General features: G+C 54.4%; 1 protein-coding gene across 1 annotated transcript in view; it reads right to left on the reverse strand.

The window, feature by feature from the left end:
- Window positions 1-6,437: 6,437 nt before the first annotated feature.
- RNF169 (ring finger protein 169) overlaps window positions 6,438-20,577 on the reverse strand; it is an 82,998-nt gene continuing 68,858 nt past the window's right edge. Inside the window, exons 5-7 of the mRNA XM_039914725.1 lie at window positions 11,403-11,502; window positions 9,708-10,177; window positions 6,438-9,599 (exon numbers count right to left, since the gene is read on the reverse strand). Of these exons, the coding sequence (XP_039770659.1) occupies window positions 9,071-9,599; window positions 9,708-10,177; window positions 11,403-11,502 (1,099 nt within the window). The 3' untranslated portion in view covers window positions 6,438-9,070. The remainder of the gene's footprint in view (window positions 9,600-9,707; window positions 10,178-11,402; window positions 11,503-20,577) is intronic.

The following is a 20,577-nucleotide window of genomic DNA, read 5'->3' on the forward strand; positions in this document are numbered from 1 at the left end:
GCTACCAAGACAGGGAGAAGAGTGAGCATTACCTGGAGCAGTTAGGGTTCTTTAGCTCTCAGTAGTACTTTTATTTTCTCTCGGTGGGGAGGGGGAGGAGGAGGGAGAAGAGGAGGAAAAGGAGGAGGAGGAGGAGGAAGAGGAGGAGGGAGAAGAGGAAGAGGAGGAGGGAGAAGAGGAGGAGGGAGAAGAGGAGGAAGAGGAGGAAGAGGAGGAGGGAGAAGAGGAGGAAGAGGAGGAGGAGGAGGGAGAAGAGGAGGAAGAGGAGGAGGGAGAAGAGGAGGAAGAGGAGGAGGAGGAGGAGGAAGAGGAGGAGGGAGAGGGAGGGTAGAAGACGGGGGTTGCTGTCCCAACCTCCCTCATCCAAGTCTGGGCATCCAGACGAAACAGCAGATGGCCCCAGGCATGCCCCAGGCCATTTATAGCATCTGTCGAGCACTCGCTATGTGCAGAGCACTGTACTAAGCGCTCGATGTGCCCGACAATCTCCCCTCCCTCCTACCAGTGTCAGGCAAGGCCTCGATAGCTGCCCGGGGCCCCAAGCCTTATCGAGAAGCGACCCGCTGTAGTGGAAATAATAGTTGCGATATCCGTTAAGCACTTACTATGTGCCGGGCACTGTAGAGTACAGTGCTAAACGCTTAGTACGGTGCTCGGCACATAGTAAGCGCTCGATGAATACTACCGAATGAAGCGCCGGGACGGTTCTAAGCAAATGGGGTCGGACAAGCGCATGGACCTAGGTGTCAGAGACCTGGATTTCTAGTCCTGGCTCTACCGGTGGTCCGCTTGCTGTGTGACCTCGAGCAAGTCACTTGATGGCTCTCTGCCTCAGGTTCCTCATCCGGAAAATGGGGATTAAATCCTGCTCTCGCTTAGACTGTGAGTCCCAGATGAGACCGGGACTGTTCCAACCTGATCTACCTCGGGGCCTAGGGCTGTGGGAACTCAGGCAGGTCACTGGACCTCTCTGTGCCTCAGTTCCCTCCTCCGTAAAATGGGGATTAAGACTCTGAGCCCCATGTGGGGCGGGGATCGCGTCCAACCCGATCAGCTTGGATCTATCCCAGCGCTGAGAGCGGTGCTTGACACAACAGTAAGCGCTTAACGAATACCACAATTATTATTATGATTATTCTCCGTGCCTCACCTTCCTCATCTGAAATCGGGGATTCAATACGCCTTCTCCTCCCCTTGGGCTGGGAGCCCCATGCGGGACAGGGACTGCGTCCGACCTGATTACCCCGGAGCTTAGAAGCGTGCTTGACGCATAGTAAGAAGCAGCGTGGCTCAGTGGAAAGAGCCCGGGCTTGGGAGTCAGAGGTCATGGGTTCGAATCCCTGCTCCGCCACTTGTCAGCTGTGTGACTGTGGGCGAGTCACTTCACTTCTCTGGGCCTCAGTTCCCTCATCTGGAAAATGGGGATGAAGACCGTGAGCCTGTATCTCCCCCGGCGCTTAGAACAGTGCTCTGCACATAGGAAGCGCTTAAATACCAACATTCATTCATTCACTTAACAAATACCTTTGTAATAGCGTTAGAGACTCCTCTCAGGGTGGCACCAGGAGAGTTTCCAGTCCCCTACCGGTCTCGGCTACGGGAGGGAGAGTCGAGCGGAGGCCCGTCCGTTCCATTCCCGGCTCGGCCGGCGGCTAGCGAGCGGCGGGCCGTCTGCCGCGAGTCGAAACTCACCGTTCTGGGCAGCGGCGGCCCGGGAGAGAGTCTCGCCGGCCCGCCTTGTCCCCTAAGGAGGGACTGTGGAAACCAGAGGAGCAGTGTGGCCTAGTGGAAAGAGCACGGGCCTGGGAGTCAGAGGACCTGGGTTCTAAATCCCGCCTCGTTGCGGTGAGGGAACGTGTCTGTTTATTGTCGCGTCGTACTCTCTCAAGCGCTTAGTACAGTGCTCTGCCCACGGTAAGCGCTGAGTAAATAAGACTGAACAAACTCGTCTGCTGAGGCGTTGGGCAAATCCCTCAATTCCTCTGGACCTCCGTTTTCCTCATCTGTAAGCTCAGTGTGGGCAATGTGTCGGTTGCACTGTTAGACTGTACTCTCCCAAGCGCTCAGTTCGGTGCTCTGCACACAGTAAGTGCTCCATGAATACGATTTAATGAACTCGTCTGCCGTGAGACCTTGGGCAAGTCTCTTAATTCCCCTGGGCCTCAATTTCCTCCTCTGTCAGCTCCTCGCGGGCAGGGAGCGTACCTGCCGTAACGTTCGACTGGACCCTCCCGAGCGCTTAGGACAGCGCTCTGCACACAGTAAGATCTCGGTAAATACGACCGGCTCGGATGAGGGTTAAATCCTACTCCCACCTAGACCGTGAATCCCAAGTGGGAAGGGGACTGTGTCCACCTTGATTACCTGTCGCTATCCCAGTGCTTACTACGGTGCTTGGCAGGGTGGGAAGCACTCAATAAATGCCATCATTTGTGTCATCATCATCCCCCCACGTAGGACTCCACCCCAGCCGCTCCTTAAGCGGGCAGAGCCTACGTCCTCCCCCACCGGCTCCCTGGGCCGCGAGCCTGGCTTGCGAAGCCCTTAGGGGTGTCGGGTCAGAGAAGTCCATCAGCCCGTGGTATTTGCTGAGCGCTTCCTACGCACGGGGCACCGTACTAAGTGCCCGGGAGAGTCCGCTAAAGGAGCCGGAGCGGTTGAGAGGGCGGCCGGCGTTCACCCTGCGGCCAGGCTGACCCCCGGGGGGGTTTCTCGCGCGAACCCCTCCGTTCCCGTCGACGAGCGGTCGGTACGGCGCGCCGCGCCGAGTGGGCGCGCCATAAATACCACCTGGGGAAGGGGGAGCGCCGTGCTACCATCACTGCCAATCGGTTGGGGACGGGGATGAGTTTCCAAGGCGGGGACGGCCATGGGGAGGGGGGCTGCCACGGGACGGCATCTCGGGGAGGAAGTGGGGGGGCCGGGCGGGGCGTGGTGGGGTGGGCGAGAAAGGCACAGAAACAATCTGGTCCACACTCCGACCCCTACCTCCTTTCCCCGATCCTTAGCGGCAAGAGCCCGGGCTCCAGTCAGAGGTCGTGGGTTCTAATCCCGGCTCCGCCCCGTGTCTGCTGTGTGACCCCGGGCCAGTCACTTCACTTCTCTGTGCCTCGGCTCCCTCGTCTGTAAAATGGGGGTTAAGACTGGGAGCCCCACACGGGATAACCTCATTACCCTGTATCTCCCCCAGTGCTTAGAACAGTGCTTGGCACATAGTAAGCACTTAATAAATACCATCATTATTATTATAATAGACATTCCACCTGGACTGTAAGTTCGGCAGGGAATGTGTCTACCAACTCTGTTCTACTGTTGTATTGTAATCCCAAGTGGTTTTAGAATAATAATAATGATAATGTTGGTGTTTGTTAAGCGCTTACTATGTGCAGAGCACTGTTCTATGCGCTGGGGTAGACATAGGGGAATCAGGTTGTCCCACGTGGGGCTCACGGTCTTCATCCCCGTTTTCCAGATGAGGGAACTGAGGCCCAGAGAAGTGAAGCGACTCGCCCACAGTCACACAGCTGACAAGTGGCAGAGCTGGGATTCGAACTCATGACCTCTGACTCCAAAGCCCGTGCGTCCTCCTTCCACTGAGCCACGCTGCTGCTCTGAGTAGGGTCAGCGCTCCATAAATACCACTGATTGGCTGTAAGCTCACTGTGGGCAGGAAAAGCATTTACCGATTCTACCGTACGTTCCTAAGTGCTCGGTACAGCGCTCTGCACGCAGTATACCACTGATTGAGTACAGCACTCTTCAGCCTAATTAGTTCCTCGGTCTTCTCCCCTCCCCACTGGTCGCGGTCTCGGAAACAACGGACCGCGGAGGACTGCAAATTCTGTGGGGGCAAGGATCGTGTCCTACAGACTCCGGAACTTTCTCCAGCGCTTAGTACAGTGCTCTGCACACGGTAAGTGCTCAATAAATACTATCGATGGATCGGGCGGAACGATTATCTCTTTGGACCAGCACGGCCTAGTGGCAAGAGCCCGGGCTTGGGAGTCACAGGTCATGGGTTCTAATCCCGGTTTTGCCACCGGTCTGCTATGCGACCGTGGGCAAGTCACTTCACTGCTCTGTGCCTCAGTTATCTCATCTGTAAAATGGGGACTGAGACCGTGAGCCCCACGTGGGACAATCTGATTACCTTGTATCTACCCTAGTGCTTAGAACAGTGCTTGGCACACAGTAAAGGCTTAAGTACCACAGTCATTAGAGCAGCAGCGTGGCTCAGTGGAAAGAGCCCGGGTTTGGGAGTCAGAGGTCATGGGTTCTAATCCCGGCTCTGCCATTTGTCAGCTATGTGACCGTGGGCAAGTCGCTTCACTTCTCTGGGCCTCAGTAACCTCATCTGGAAAATAGGGATTAACTGTGAGCCTCACGTGGGACAACGTGATGACCCTGTATCTACCCCAGCGCTTAGAACAGTGCTCTGCACATAGTAAGCGCTTAACAAATACCAAGATTATTATTATTGCCCCGGCCCACCCCTCCCCAGCACCAGCGGACAGGGTAGGGGTTCTTTCTGTCTTTCCCCCCAAATTCCCTCCCCTGACGCCCCCCGATTTCTTTCCCGTCCCGGTGCGGCTCGCGGAGCTTCCAGCCAAATAAACACACAACTGGCTTTCCGCATATTCCGAAAAAAAACCCCCAAAAACCAAACCGAAGCAACATCTATATTTGTTTAAACAGTCGATAGTAAACAGGCATACATAAAATCCATTAGTTGTCATTAGTTAAAAGAATTTTCTTTCTTTTGCATAGTGAATATCTATTCTCTACCTGTTATTTTATGCGCTGCAGTGTTTTTCAAGAGACGTGGGGGGAGAAAAATAAAGTTTGATGCAAACTTATAGACCCGACCGAGAGCCCGGGCTGCGGTCTCCCGGGGGTCCCGCCGCCGCCTCCCGGGGAACGGGCCGGGCCGGGCGGACCGCCGCCCGCGTGACCTGCTTGGGACCCGCCCCCGTCCCTCTCCAGAAGTCGGCGGGAGCCCGGGCCCGGCGGCCCCTTTCGTCTCCCTTCCCCTCGAAAACGAGAGGAAGCCGACGAAAACGCCGGGCCCGGCGGACCGGTTCCCGGAACGGGATGCCGAGGGGGGCCCGAGGGCTCAAAAGCCAGAGGGACGCTTCCCCAGCGGCTCTTCTCCACTAATCCCCGCGGGGAGGGAGAGCCGAGACGGCGGGCCCGCGTCGGGATGTGCTCGGGGGAGACCTGGCCTCAGAGGCTTCCCCTCCATTTTTGTGTTTCAACAAGAGTCATCTTTGGCAGAATCGACCGTCGGTTACCAAACCCTTCGGCCCGCTCCTCTGGCTCTCCCCGCCAGAAATCCTACGAACCGTTTCAACCGCTCCCCCGACAGCTAGAGTGGTTTTGGTTGTTCCACGCTGGGTGGGGGGGGGGGGAGGACAGGGGGGAGTGGAGGGAATTTTGGTCCATCTTGTCCATGATCAGGGAGGGCTCGGGGGATGAGTTTCAAGAGGGGAGAAGCGGCGCGGCCTCGCGGATGGAGCCCGGGGCCTGGGAGTCCGAAGGACCTGGGTTCTAATCCCCGCTCTGCCACGGTTCTGTTGCGTGACCTGGGGCAAGTCACTTCGCTGGGCCTCGGTCACCTCATCTGTAAACTGGGGCTAACGACCGCGAGCCCCACGTGGGACACCGACCGTGTCCGACCTCATCAATCCGTACCTACGCCGGCGCTCGGTGCAGTCCCTGGCACGTAGTAAGTGCTTAATGCATACCTTAAAAAAAACAAAATTAAACCACCCTCTCCTTTGGCAAATCGAGATCTTCTAACCCCTTGAAGGACAAAGATTCGTAATCACCACCAACTCTTCATCATCTGGGGGAACCGGGGAGGGATAAACGGAAACGCCGATCGAGTTTAGGGGTCACCGGCCTCTTACTTCTTCTCTAGAAGCAAGTTCCCCAAAGGAGGGGATCGGGTCGGCACTACGGTTTTATATTCTCCCAAGCGCTTAGTACGGTGCTCTGCCCACGGTGAGTGCTCAAGGAAAACAATCGATTGACGTCCCCCTCACTGACCCAAACCATCTCCCGGTGCTGCCGTTCAGCACCTCCACCTGCCAGTTGGCCAAGGAACCACCGTAGCGAAACTCAAATCTCCGTGTCGTCGCTTCTCGGGAGGCCCGCGGAGAACGCCGCTGGCTGAAGTGAGGTTTCCGGATGAACGGATCTGCAGGTTTTCTTTCTTTTCCTATTTCCCCGCTAAACGCTTAATCTGTGTCGGGCACCGTGCTAAGCGCCGGGGTAGATACAAGCCGATCAGGTCGGACGCAGTCCCCGTCCCACATAGGGCTCCAGGTCTTTAACCCCCGTTTTCCAGATGAGGTACCTGAGGCCCAGAGAAGCGAAGCGACTCGCCCGAGGTCACACACGGCAGACAGGCGCCGGAGCCGGGACCGGAACCCAGGTCCTCGACCCCTAAGCCTCTGCTCTACTAGGCCACGCTGCTTCTGCAGTCACCTCGAAGGTCACTAAACCCGGAGCGGCGGCCAACGGAGAGGGCCGTTCTTGACCCCGAGCAGCTCGATCCAGTCGGCGTTTTGACCGGCCTGGGCCGGGGGCGTGGCCGGAAAACCGTGCCCGGGGGAGGTGGCGGGGGGTCAGCAATGGGGGTTTCCAGCTGGGGTGGAAAGGGAAAGCAGACTCTTTACCAGAAAAAGCACTTAGGAAATAGGCACGCGTCCCTGCCGGACACCCACCGAGTTGGCTCCCGAGAAATAAACGGACCTTCTTCCCCCAGGGCGGCCCCCCGCCCGAAACCGTCAGCCCGCGGATACATTCAGAGACTTTAGCAGCACATCTTTCGCCACCGACTCCACCGGCGCGACGAGGGGATGGCTTCCCGGTCGAGTCTTTTGGCTACGACGCTACGTTACGAGGCTCCCCGAGCTGGAGGGCATTTCCCCTCTGGGGCCCGTTTTCAGAAGGGACGGGCAGGGAACTTTGGCTCCTGAAACCAAGGCCTCATCCCTCCGCCAAAAAATACTAAAACGTCCAGCTGCCGACAGGAGTCCGCGACAGACTCCGAGATGGGACAAGATGGGAGGGGAGTCGGGCCCCAAGCAAGACCGAAAGCGCCGGCTTATTCGAGGCCACGCCAAGCTGCCCCGAGGCCTCCTTTGCCGGTATCTACAATCAGCAAGTCATCCCACCGGGAGGGGCTGAGGCCAATCCGAGATGGCTCCACGTTACCCGGACGTCCCTTTTTTTCCACCTAAAAATAATTAAAAAGAACCCTCCGAAAGACACCTACTCACGAGGATCAGAAAACCCTACCGAGTCAGGTCGCACCGGCGCCCCGAAAACACGTTCCCTTCCATTTCCACTCAGCGGCCTTCACCTTTCACTTCGTGTTTGGAAGGAGCTGCGTTCCGGACAGCCACTCGCCTCTGAAGAATCTTCCCCACAGAAAAGCCGGGAGAGAGAGAAAGATGTTCCGTAAGGGAACCCGTCGGGCCTGGGCTCCTAAGGGCAACCGAGACTATTCTAAAATGTAGACGAATCCTCGGTTGAGTCTCCAAACCTCCTAACTCCCCTCCCGGCCGAACCGGCCGGGTAGACTGGGAGTTCCTTCGGGAACAAAGGCTGCTCGGCCTCGCCCAAGGTGAGGAAGAGCCCGGGGATATCCACGCGCCGCTCCTTAAGCCTAAACCGGATCCTCGAGGTGAACCCAGGGCGCCGGGCCGAGGCCGAGGGGTCGACGACCGTCGCCACGTCTACGGCGTATTTTTGTTTTTTTTTTTAATCACCAAAATGCTGACTGGGGGAGATATTTAAAATATATAGATTTATCAAGTAAAATATATTCATCTCTTTTCGCCCCGCTCCCCAAACGAGATTCAGCAACAACCAAAAAAGCGTTCCCGGATTCTTTAAAAAGGTGTCGTGGGGAGAAGGGGGAGAAAAGTGCATTTCTGGTTGTCACGGGGTGGGGGACGGGACGGGGAAGGACACATGCTGACGTTTGCGACGGCAAGACCAGAGATACCCGAAGGGCAGAAAGCGGTGGCTTTATCCGGAAAGGGGGCGGGGGGCTTCCCGGGACCCTGGGGGTCGGCTACCAGACCGGCCGGCCCCTCTCCGGTTTGCACACACTGACTCGGGAACCACCTGACACCAGATCTTCAAAATCCGCACCGAGAGCTGCCTCGGAGAGAGGTTAGGGAAAGAAAAACCCCAGTTGCGTTGCTTAGCCAGCCTGAGTAGCTACTGCCTCCAGGAAGGGGAAATCGGTGCTGATCGAACCCCAGAAGGGCCAGGGGTCTAAAGAGCATCGACCTTTCTTCCGGGGCGCAGTCGGCTCGATGTTTTTGGGTTTTTTTCCTCTTTAAAAAAAAGGCCTCCCACGGAACGTCTCTATCTTTCTTTCTACGGTTCAAATCGGGTGACTGTGGGCAAGTCACGATGGACCGACGCCAGTTTGATTTTTTTCCCTTTTCTATTCGCGATGTGCAAAACAGAGAGCCCAGGGCGGATGGATGACGGGAGGAGAAGATATTTTTGTGGGCTGGCCGGGTTTTTGGCATTCAACCGCTAGGCCGCCCGAAGAGACGAACAGGCTAGCAACTTGACGGGGTTGGGGTGTTGGGTGGGGGGGGGGTGCGTCCTCCCCAAACATTTTCTCTTTCGATTTCTAGGGGGTCTCGGAGCAGCGGTCGCTCTTGGACTTCGGGGTCTCGGGGACGGCCCCCCGAAGAAGGGCCTCGGCACTTAGGCCCTCCCTCCTTCCCTAACTCCCTCTGGGGGAGTGGGGGAGGAAGGGGCTTTCCCTAGGATGTGAAACGCTTCTTACCCATTTGGACTCGGGGGTGGAGGTGGGGGCGGGGAGGGTCCCTTTCTACCGCGACAGCCCAACCGGAGGCCCCGGCACCAGATTCCTCGGGACCGGATCTGAGGTGCTGAAGATGAATGTTTTCTCTGTCGGGTTTTTTTTGTGGGTTTTTTTTTTTTTTTGTAAAAAGAGAGGAAACACCGTCCTTCCCGCGCATCACCCGACAACCCTAGCGTCCACTAGAAACGAGGCCCCGCGGCCCCCGAAGAGCTACTTGGCCCCCGTGGAGCTCTTGGGTCGTAGGAGGTACTGGTCGGCGGTCCCTTTCCGCCTGCTGCTGCTGCTGCTGATCGTCCGGCGCTCGTGGTCGTAGAGGCGCTGCAGCTGGAGGGCCAGCTGCCTGTCTTCCTCCTCCTGGCGGAGCCTGCGGTCCACGCCGGGGGGCGGGGCCTCGCCGGAGGCCTGCCTCAGTTTCTTCAGGGAGCCGTTCTGCTCCAGGTGCTTGGTCTTACAGTGCCTCTTGCAGCCCCGGCGCGGGGGCGGGGGGAGGGAGAGGGCCTCGCCGCCCAGGCTCTCCCCGGCCTCGCGGGCCCCGTTGGGCAGGAAGGGCAGCTCGAAGGGGTTCAGGGCCGGCGCCTGCTTTTTGGCCGGGGTCTTGACGACCGGGCCCGGCGGGTCGTTCTCGGGCGGGCCCGAGCCGACCCCCGCCATCTTCGCGGTGGGGATCCCGGGGTCCGGGCCCGATCCGTCCGGCCCCGGGGCCTCGGGCCCCCGGCTCCTCGCCGCCGGTCCGTCGGCCCTCGCCCGGGGCCCCGCGGGCCCGGGGCCCGGCGGGGTCTCGGCGCTTCCCCTCCCCTCCCCGGCTTGGCCGGCGGCGGGGAAGAGGCGGCCCCCCGGGGGTTCGGGCCGGGGGGCGTCGGGGGCCGAGGGGTCGTCTCCCGGCTCGGGGGCCAGGGAGGAGGTCAGGGTGGCTTTGGAGAGGGTCTTTTTGATCTGGCGCTCTTGAAAGATCTGCTCCCACTTCTTGAGGATTCGGGGGCTGGCCTCGTAGGTGGTCTGCTTCTGGAGGGTCCGGCTGAGGTTCCTGGGCGTGGACTTGATGATGAGGGGACTGAGCACCCGGCCGTCGGGGAGCCGCTTGGGAGGGGTGCACGGGGAGCAGACGATGGGCTTGAAATGGTTGAGCTCCTCGGAGATGCTGTCGTTGCTCTCCGGGCTGACCGAACGCTCGGGCTTGTGCAGGGTGGACAGTGACGACAGCGAGCCCAGAGGCGGGCGCTTTTCGGCCGCCAGGTCGGGAGCCGAGAGGCAGCGGTTGTTCTGGGTGGACAGCAGGACCCCCGCCAGGGGGTTGGACCCCGGGGTCGCCGACGTCACCTGGAAGGGAGACGGGGCAACCTATAGCCGGAGCGAGCTCGGCCTTGGGACCGCAAAAGACCGTCTGGCGCTAAAAATCCGAAGGAGGGCGGAGAGTGGGAAAGTGTATCGACTGGGTGCCGAGAGAGAGGGAGGGAAAGGGAAGATGGCGGCGGGGGGGGGGGCATGGAAGAGGAGGGTGGGAAGGAGATGAGGAGGGGGAGGAGGATGGGGGGTGAAGAGGGAGGGAAAGGGGGGTAGAGAAAAGAGAGGGAGAGGGAGTAGGCGAGGAAAGGAGGGAGAGAGGAAGAGATGGGGGGGGAGGGAGAGACATAGAGAGAAAGAGCATCCATGGGGAGAAGTATTCCAGCATCACGGGCCCCTTCCCACCCCCTGGAAGACACTACTCCTATCAGCGGCAACCTCACTGATCAATCAATCGATAAGTGTGATATTATGAGCCGTTACTAAGTAAGTAGTCATTATCTTTATAAATTAGGGATGGGGGAGTTGGGACACCATTTCACGGATCGGGGGAGGCTTGGCCGAGAACCCTGTGGGCCCATGTGGGACGGGGACCGTGTCCAACCTGATTACCTTTCATCTACCCCGGCGCTTCGAACGGTGCTCGACACAGAGTAAAGCGCTTAACCGATGCCCTATATAATCACCCCAAGTATCCCCAAATCTGTGATTCTTGCGGGGAGAGGCCCTGGACTTCTTGGCTTTCCCGAGACCCTCAGGACCAGAAGAGGTTCAGAACCGCTCCAGACCCCCGCGAGCCGGGGAGACCAAGAACCCCTCGCGTCAGTCCGAGGAGGCTCCCGCCCGGTAGTCGCGGATCCGCCGGGTAACTGCCCATCGCACCGCAAGTCGGGGGGCCCTAAGTCACACTTTCGTGGCCTAATCCTCCGCCTCCCCTTTACTAGTGACTCGCGGACACTTACGGAAAGCCGGAAGTGGTCTCTGGGTCAAAATAACCGCCCACCCTTGCTCTAAAGCCTCGTCTGACAGTTGTGGAACACCTGAAGTCCCGGCATATAAGTTGTGATCCACTTTTAACTTTCACCCATTATTAAAATCCTCCGCCTTTGAAAAGGAAAAAACTCCCAAGTCTCATCCGGGAATGCTGGAGGATAGCGAACTGCTCCCTCGTCTGCTCTCCCCTCTCTCCCGCCCCGCCCCCGAGAATGGCTACGGACAGACGGCGGGCCCCCTCTCTCGGTATCTCTCGGGGGAGAAGTACCTTCGTTTTGTTGGTGGGCGGACGCTTCAGCCGACTCTTTGCTCTCTCTGGAACCGTGTCATTGCAACTCTGACTCCTCTCCATTTTGGAATGGAGGTTCCTAATCAGAGAGATAAAAAAAGCAAGCGACAAAAGGCACCGTTAGATTTTACCGCCTGGAAAACTGGTGGGGGGGTGGGGGGACAAAACAGGTAAACATTAAAAAGCGTTCCGGCACTTACCGTTCCCGGTTCAGATAAATGACCGGTAAATTCAGAGTACAGAGAGGTGTTTTCTTGTGCTCTTCCAAGCGCTTAGTACCTTGCTCTGCACACGGTAAATGCTCAGTAAATACGAGTGACTGGCAGACTGGCCGGCCATTGCCGCCAACCGGTGAATGAGTGGGCAACAACCCCGGAGAGTGAGTAGAGACGGGACCATAAGTGGTCCTTCAGGACTAGATCCTTGGTAATTATAACAATGATAATCATGATAATTACGGTATTTTTAAGCACTTACTATGTGCGAGGCACTGGTCTAAGCACCGGGGTAGATACAGGATAATTGGGTTGGTCACCGTCCCTGTCCCACATAGGGCTCAGTCTTGATCCCCATTTTACAGATGAGGTAACTGAGGCATGGAGAAGTGAAGTGACTTTCCTAAGGTCACAAAGCAGACAAGTGGCAGAGCCGGGATTAGAACCCACGATCATATCAGTCACAGGTCCGGACTCTACCCCCCCCCCTACACTTCATGCTTATCTTATCCCCACCTTATCGGTGAGGCCACTGAAGCACAGAGTCAGTCAGCCAGTAGTATTTATTGAGGGTTTACTGTATGCAGAACACTGTACTAAGTGCTTGGGAGAGGACAACATAATAACAACATAGTTCCTGCCCACATTGAGCTCAAAGTCTAGAGGGGGAGACGGACATTAATATAAATAAATTATGAATGTGTACATAAGTGCTGTGGGGCTGGAAGCGGGGGATGCATAAAGGGAGCAAGTCAGGGCTACGCAGAAGGGAGTGGGAGAAGAGGAGAGGAGGGCTTAGTCAGGGAAGGCCTCTTGGAGGAGATGGGCCCTTAATAAGGCTTTGACGGTGGGGAGAGTCATTTTCTGTCACATATAAGGAGGAAGGGTGCTCCAGGCCAGCGGCGGGACGTGGGCGGGAGGTCGGCGGCTACAGCGACGAGATGGAGGCCCAGTGAGAAGGTTGGCATTGGGGGGCGACGTGTGCAGGCTGAGGTTGCAGTAAGAGAGCAGCGAGGTGAGGTAGGAGGGAGGAAAGTGACTGCTTTAAAGCCGACGGTGAGGAGTTTCTGTTCGATGTGGAGGCGGGTGGGCAACCACTGGAGGAATCGGGAAACATGGCCTGAACAGAGAGGACAAGTCAGGAGGCAGAGCTGGGATGAGAACCCAGGTCTCTTGACTCCCAAGTCCCTGTGCTCTGCCATCTAGGCCAGCCACTGGGATGCTGCCTCCTGACTCTGTTGTACTGCGCTCTCCCAAGCGCTTATACAGTGCTCCGCACGCAGTAAGTGCTCAATAAATACGATCAAATGAACGAATGCCGGGCGCACAGCGAGCACTCAATAAACCCCCGTTTCGTGGTTGACTATCTTACCAGCTACGACTGAGGCTCCTTCCCTCCTTTGGAACGACACCAGCGGCAGAAACCGGTCTGTGGGATCGCGGAAGAACTCCGAACCGAAGCTCCACCCCGCAGCCCAGACTCCAGCCGTCCTCTGGAGGGCGCCATCAGTCAATCAATGGGATTTATTGAACGCTCACCATGTGCCGAGCAATGTACTAAGCGCTTGAGTGAGTACAATACGACAGAAAGGGCAGACAAGTTCCCTGCCCGCAACAGGCTGTGGCACGAGTCGTTCCTTCCCATTTTCATATCGCTGTCAGGTCTCGACCCCATCCTCCTCACCAATAAAATCACCGCCCTAGAGGACCATAAAATGTTTAATCAAAACGCGCGCCCGAGCGAGGAATCTCCCTCTCTTTTCCTTTCACGGCATTCGTTAAGCGCTTCCTCTGTGTCAGCCGCTGTACTAAGCGCTGGGGGGACTGTTTCTATTGCTGCGTTGTACTTTCCCGACACAGCTTAGTACAGAGCTGTACGCACAGTAACCACTCAATAAACAATAATAATAATGATGGTATTTTGCCATCTAAGTGCCAAGCACTGTTCTAAGCACTGGGGAGATGCAAGGTAATCAGGTTGTCCCACATGGGGCTCACACTCTTAATCTCCATTTTACAGATGAGGTAACAGACACAGGGAAGTGAAATGACTTGCTCAAAGTCACACAGCAGACAAGTAGCAGAGCGGGGATTAGAACCCATGACCTCTGACTCCCAAGCCCGGGCTCTTTCCACTGAGCCACGCTGCTTCTCAACTACGACTGAATGAATGAATACAAGTTAATCAGATGAGGTTCACGGTCTAAGGACAAGGGAGAACAGGTATCGGAATCCCCAGGTTGGATACCATCCTTGTCCCACATGGGGCTTGCAACTTTAATCCCCATTTTAGAGCTGAGGTAACTGAGGCCCAGAGATGCCAAGTGACTTGCTCGAGGCGGGGGAGCTGGGATTAGGACCCAAGTCCTCTGCCTCCCAGGCCCACGCTCTATCCACAAGGCCACGCTGCTTCTCCGAAGAAAGCGTGGCTCTAAGGAAAGAAAGGGGCCGGTTGCAATTTCCACTAACGGAAGATGAAATGATTCCGGAGAATCACCTTGGTCGGAGGCACATCTGCTCACAAACAATGGCAACGGGAGGAGGCGGCTGATCTACATGAAACGAGGGCTCTAGTATTTTATTCTTCTAGCCTGTAGAGACCAAAGGCTATAGACAAGATAGAGGAGTCCCAACGAAAGGTTTCCAAAAAGCCGTTCGGGACGCAAAGGCAAATTCCAGTCTCGGCAAGGGTTCAACAGACAGGCAGGAAAATCAACAGCCACCAAGAGGGTTCATAGCTGGATGGGAACACCAGTCACCAAACCTGACTTGGTAGAGGAAGAAGAGAGCGATTTGATTTAGAAGTTTTAAACACCAAAATAACTCCCCAGGACGAGTAACAAGAGAAACAGTGTGGTCCGGTGAATACAGCTGGGGTTTGGGAGTCAGAAGGACCTAGGTTCTCATTCCGGCTCCGCCGCTTATCTCCTGTGTGACCTTGGGTAAGTCACTTCACTTACCCGGGCCTCAGTTACCTCACCCGTAAAATGGGGATGAAGATTATGAGCCCCACGTGGGACATGGACTGTGTCCAACCTGATTAGCTTGCACCTCCCCCAGTGCTTAGTACACTGCCTGGCACAGAATAATCAATTCATGGTATTTACTGAGTGCTTACAGTGTGCCGGGTCACTGTACTGAGCACTTGGGAAAGTACAATATAATAGAGTTGGTAGACACATTCCCTACTCACAAAGAACGCAAGGTGGAGGGTGGTCTAGTACAGTCTAGTAAGCGACTAATAAAGTGCACTTAGGAAGCACTTAAATACCATTAAAATAAAAAAAAGAACTCTCTGGTCTCCAAACAGAGCAGGACTGAACCTATTTTCCCAAGAGGGAAGCCTGGACCCATTTCCGATCCAGTGGGATCCTCCTGGATTCATTCCACCTCAAGGTCAGAAACTGTCCGATAGCAGAAGCTGAATATTTTTGCACCATCCCTTGAGAAAGGAGGGAATGTTGGCGGTTTCAATAATAACAATCAATCGTATTGACTGGGAGCAAAGCACTGCATTAAGCACTTGGGAGAGTACAATAAACCAGGATTGGTAGACACGTTCCCCGCCCACAGCGAGCTTACCGTCTACAGTAATAATAATAACGGTACTTGTGAAGCACTGACTTTGTGCCAGACACTGTTCTAAACACTGGGGTAGATTCAAGTTAATAATAATAATAATAATGTTGGTATTTGTTAAGCGCTTACTATGTGCAGAGCACTGTTCTAAGCGCTGGGGTAGACATAGGGGAATCAGGTTGTCCCACGTGGGGCTCACAGTCTTAATCCCCATTTTCCAGATGAGGGAACTGAGGCCCAGAGAAGTGAAGTGACTTGCCCACAGTCACACAGCCGACAAGTGGCAGAGCTGGGATTCGAACTCATGAGCCCTGACTCCAAAGCCCGTGCTCTTTCCACTGAGCCACGCTGCTTCACTGAGCCATGCTGCTTCAGGTAGGACACAGTCCTTGTCCCATATGGGGCTCCTCGTCTCAGTAGGAGGGAATAAGATCCTCCTTAAGGTCCTCGTGGGCAGGGCACGTGGCTACCAAATCTGACACACTGTGCTCTCCCAAGATCTTACTACAGTGCTCAGCACACAGTAAGCGCTCAGCACGGACCACAGACTGACTGGTGAGAGGAGGGATGGGAAGGGAGCCTAATTGGAACCTAAGCAGCAAGCGCCCACTGTACCATCTTTTCCAGCTCAACAGAGATGCTCTTCTCTCAGGACGCCCTCCGTTCACCAATGCCTTTCCGGGGGCGTCTACGGTCACGATCTCTTCCCGCCTTGCAACCCCTACCGGACCTCCTGGGGTGGGAGAGAAGGGGAGATGGAAGGATGGAGGGGAGGGGGATGAAGAGGAGGGGAATCTCTCAGGAAGCAGCGAGGCCTAGTGGACAGAGCACGGGCCTGGGAGTCAGGAGGACCTGGGTTAAAATCCTGGCTTTGCCATTTGTCTGCTGTGCGACCTTGCGCAAGTCACTTCACTTCTCTGGGCCTCAGGTACCTCATCTGTAAAAGGAGGATGAAGATTGAGCCCTTTGAGGAACAGGGACTGTGTCCAATCTGATTATTTTGTATCGATCCCAGTGCTTAGTATAGTGCCTGGTACAAAGTATGTGCTCAACCAATACCACAACTATTAATTATTACTATTATTGGTATTCCTGCTCCATCACCTCATAACAATAATAATAATAGTGGTATTTGTTATGCCCTTACTATGTGCCAGGCACCATACTGAGTGCTGGGATGAACACGAGCAAATCGGGTAGGATACAGTCCCTATCCCTCTTGGGGTTCACAGTCTCAATCCCCATTTAATAGATGAAAAGTAGAGAAGCAGCATGGTGTAGTGGATAGAGCACGGGCCTGGGAGCCAGAAGGTCATGGGTTCTAATCCCAGCTCCACCACTTATCTGCTGTGTGAAGCAAGTCACTTCGCTTCTCTGGGCCTCAGTTCCCTCATCTGGAAAATGAGGATTGAGACCGTGAGCCCTACTTGGGACAGGGACGGTGTCCCACCCGATTTGCTTGTATCCACCCCAGCGCTTAGTCCAGCGCCTGGCACATGTAACCGCTTCACGAATACCATAATCCTCAGATGAGGTAACTGAGGCACAGAGAAGAGAAGTGGAATTAGAATCCCAAACCATCTGACGTCTCAGATATGTGCTCTATCCACTACGCCATGGCCTCACAATCTCAGGGGTGAGAGTGAGAGACAGAGAGATGGAGTGAGAGAGAGAGAAAAGGAGACAGAGATAGTCTCAGAGGTGACAGAGGGAGTGAGAGACAGAGATAAAGCGATTTCTGCAGTCTCCCCCTCCCCTCCCTGCCCCGCACGGACCCAGAGTCTGGCCTAGTGAGAGCTGCGCAGGCCTGATGAGCAGGAAGGTCCAGGGCAGCGCTTGGGCGGGCTGAGACGCTCTACCCAACTCCGGGCAGGAATGCATTCACTAATCGCAGAAGGGCCATGCGGTTTCAGTGAGAGGCTAATGGGGAGTGCCTCCTTCTGCCCACTTGCCAGGCCAGTGGACGGGTAGTGGGCAGGGGGAACGGAACACGGCCACGCCCCTGAGGGCCAAGGGATGCAATTCAAGAAAACGGAATGCTGAGCCACGTCCGGAAAACCAGGGTGTGGCGTCTGGGTCATTAACTTCTTGTCGACCTAGGTTTTGCCGCTCCTCCCACCACCCCGTCCTCCTTAGAAGCCGCTCGGTCGGTCTGGGGCCGAAAACACGGGCAGAGGTTCTGCCTCGGACCCAGGGGCCTTCGGCTTCAGGTTGTCAGGATGTCGATCACACTGACTGATTCATTCGATCCTTTCAATCCTATTTATTGAGCGCTGTATGCAAAGCCCTCTACTAAGTGCTTGGGGGGGGGGTTCAGTGTAACGATAAAAGGATGCATTCCCCACCCACAATGAGCTTGCAGTCTAGAGGGGGAGACAGATATTAATAGAAATAAATAAATGATGGATATGGACATAAGAGCTGTGAGGCTGCGGGGTGCGAGGGGAATGAACAAAGGGAGTGAGACAGGGCGACGCAGAAGGGATGAGAGAATAGGAACGGGGGGCTTAGTCAGGGAAGGCCTCTTGGAGGAGATGTACTTTCAATAAGGCTTTGAAGGTGGGTGGGGAGCGAAGGGGAAGAGTAATTGCCTGTGGAATCTGAGGAGGGAGGGCGTGGAATCGACTGAGCCCTTGCTGTTGACACTAAGCGCCTGGGAGGGTATAATCTAACAAGATTCCCTGCCCACAACAAACCTCCAGTCTAGATTGGAGAGCTGCACACCAGTGTGTCATAGCTTTTGCGAGGGGTCAAACAAATCAACAAATGGTTTGTATCGAGTGCTTCCCGCATGCAGAGCACCGTCCTAAGTGCTTGGGAGAGGATCGGGCGCTAGAGTCGGTAGACACTTTCCCTGCCCACAACGGAATGCCAGCAGTTGCTTAGGATTCTCCTTAGGGTGCTGTTTGCTTCTCTCACTTGGGGTTGCTCCAGTTCAGTTCACTTCACATCTGTTTTCTGGGCAGGGACCGTGTAGAGCAGCTGGGGGACATGGTCTGGCTCGAATCTTGTGAAAGAGAAAAGGGGATTTCACAGATCCTCTGCTTTCCAAATGGCAACCACATCTTCCCTTCTATAGCCATTACATTTAAGGAATGGAAAAACACCTACAACGATGAGCAAAGCAGAGGGAGATGATAATCCAACCGTACAAAAACAGAAAATGACACTGGATCTCTCTTTTTTAGAGAAATATCTTCAAGGGAGGATCTGAAGAGGAAAAGACTCTGTAACAGGGGAAACATGGACCTTTCCAAAAACAAATATGCTGGGCTTTTCGCAATCTATTTTTCTGCTCCTTTCATGCTAAAAGACCTCAACTGTTTTGTTTCCAGAGCGCAGTCTGGAATAAATCTATTTATTTTTCTTACAAAAGGAATAAAGTGTGTTCACTAGACAACAATGCAAAGAGAACACACTGTTATCAAAATTAACCTTCCCATCCCAAGTCCCAAATGTTGTCAGTGAGATATTTTCTAAAAAGGGCATCCTATTCTCTGCACCAATCATCACATTAGTAACCCGGCACACTCTTGGGTGCTTAAGGAAACAGGAGATTCATGTTATTCTGAAATGTGCGCTGGATTTTAGGAGCATTTACCGATAGGAAAATTCTGAACAAGCATTCCAATAAGAATCAATACAGTCAATGCTCAATTCTTTGAGCTAATGAGGTCAACGGTGGAAGCAGAAATGGGGACAGGAGGGGATGGGAACGCAAATCAAACATGAAAAATAAAAATAATTATTGTGATATTTATTAGGCGCTTACTGTGTGCCAGGTACTGTACTAAGCAGTGGGGTGGATCCAAGCAAATTGGGTTGGACGTAGTCCCTGTCCCCTATCAGGCTCACAGTCTCAATCCCCATTTTACAGATGATGTCCCTGAGGCCCGGAGAATTGAAGTGACTTGCCCAAGGTCACACAGCAGACAACTGGCAGAGCTGGGATTAGAACCCCCGGCCTTCTGATTCCCAGTCCCATGCTCTATCCACTATACCATGGATGTTTTGCCCACAGAGAAGAATTTTGTTCCAGTCCCTCGAGAAGGGAAAATACACTCAGAAAGGAGAATACTGTATCAAAAAACAAAAACAACACAAAAAACCCCACCTCTGCACCTATGCTTTCTTTTCCAAGTTCAAGTTAGAGAGAGGAAACAGTCTCAAGTTCTATTTGTCAACAAGTGGCCCCGGGGAAGACGGTGCTCTCCGTCCTTCCACACGGGCTTTATGGTGGACGATGTGATTGAACACAGAGAAGAAGCATAACTAATGGTTAGAGCCTGGGCTTCAGGGTCAGGAGGACCTGGGTTCTAATCCTGGCTCAACCACTTGTCTACTGTGTGTCCTTAGGCAGGTGACTTCACTTTTCTGTGCCTCAGCTGCCTCTTCTGTCGAACGGGGATGGGGACTGTGAGCCCCATGCCAGACTATTTGTTTTGTCGTCTGTCTCCCCCGTTTAGACCGTGAACCCGTTGTTGGGCAGGGATTGTCTCTGTTGCCGAATTGTACATTCCGAGCGCCTAGTACAGTGCTCTTCAACTAGTAAGTGCTCAATAAATACGACTGAATGAATGAATGTCATGGACTGTGTTCACCTGATCAGCTTGTATCTACGCCAGGGGTTAGTACAGAGCTTTCATATAGTAAGCGCTTAAGAAATACCATTAAAAGAAATGGTCCATGGGATTTATGTCTAAATAATAATAAAAGTAGTATTTGCACTTACTTATTACGCACTTACTATGTGCCAAGCAATGTTCTAAGTGCTGGGGTAGATACAGGGTAATCAGGTGGGACACAGTTCATATCCCTTGTGGGGCTCACAGTCTCGATCCCCATTTTACAGATGCGGTAACTGAGGCATAGAGAAGTTAAGTGATTTGCCTAAGGTCACGCAACAGACATATGGCAGAGCTGGGATTAGAACTGCTGAATAGGATCCATATGTTTATGCAAAGATGACTCTCTTGAGCCACATGTGGGTACAAACTAGGTTCAGTGCTTAGTACAGTGCCTGGCAGTACTGTAAAATTAATACAAAATTAATTATTATGTCTGGCAGTTTGCTCATTGATACCAATAGGAATGTGCTGTCGTGTCTCGGGGAGGGTTCCCTATTAGATTATAATAACTGCACTATCTGTTCAATCAATCAGATTTATTGAGCACTATGTGCACAGCACTGTACTGAGCACTTGGGAGAGTTCAACATAACAACAGACATATTCCCTGCCCACAACGGGCTTGCAGTCTAGAGGGAGAGACAGACATTTTGTTATGCATTTGTTAAGAATGCTTAGGCATTTACTATGTGTCAAGCACTGTACTACACGCTGGGGTAGATACTACATAAT

Source organism: Ornithorhynchus anatinus, chromosome 2 (genome assembly GCF_004115215.2).
Source record: "Ornithorhynchus anatinus isolate Pmale09 chromosome 2, mOrnAna1.pri.v4, whole genome shotgun sequence".
In the NCBI taxonomy this organism is placed as follows: Eukaryota; Metazoa; Chordata; class Mammalia; order Monotremata; family Ornithorhynchidae; genus Ornithorhynchus; species Ornithorhynchus anatinus.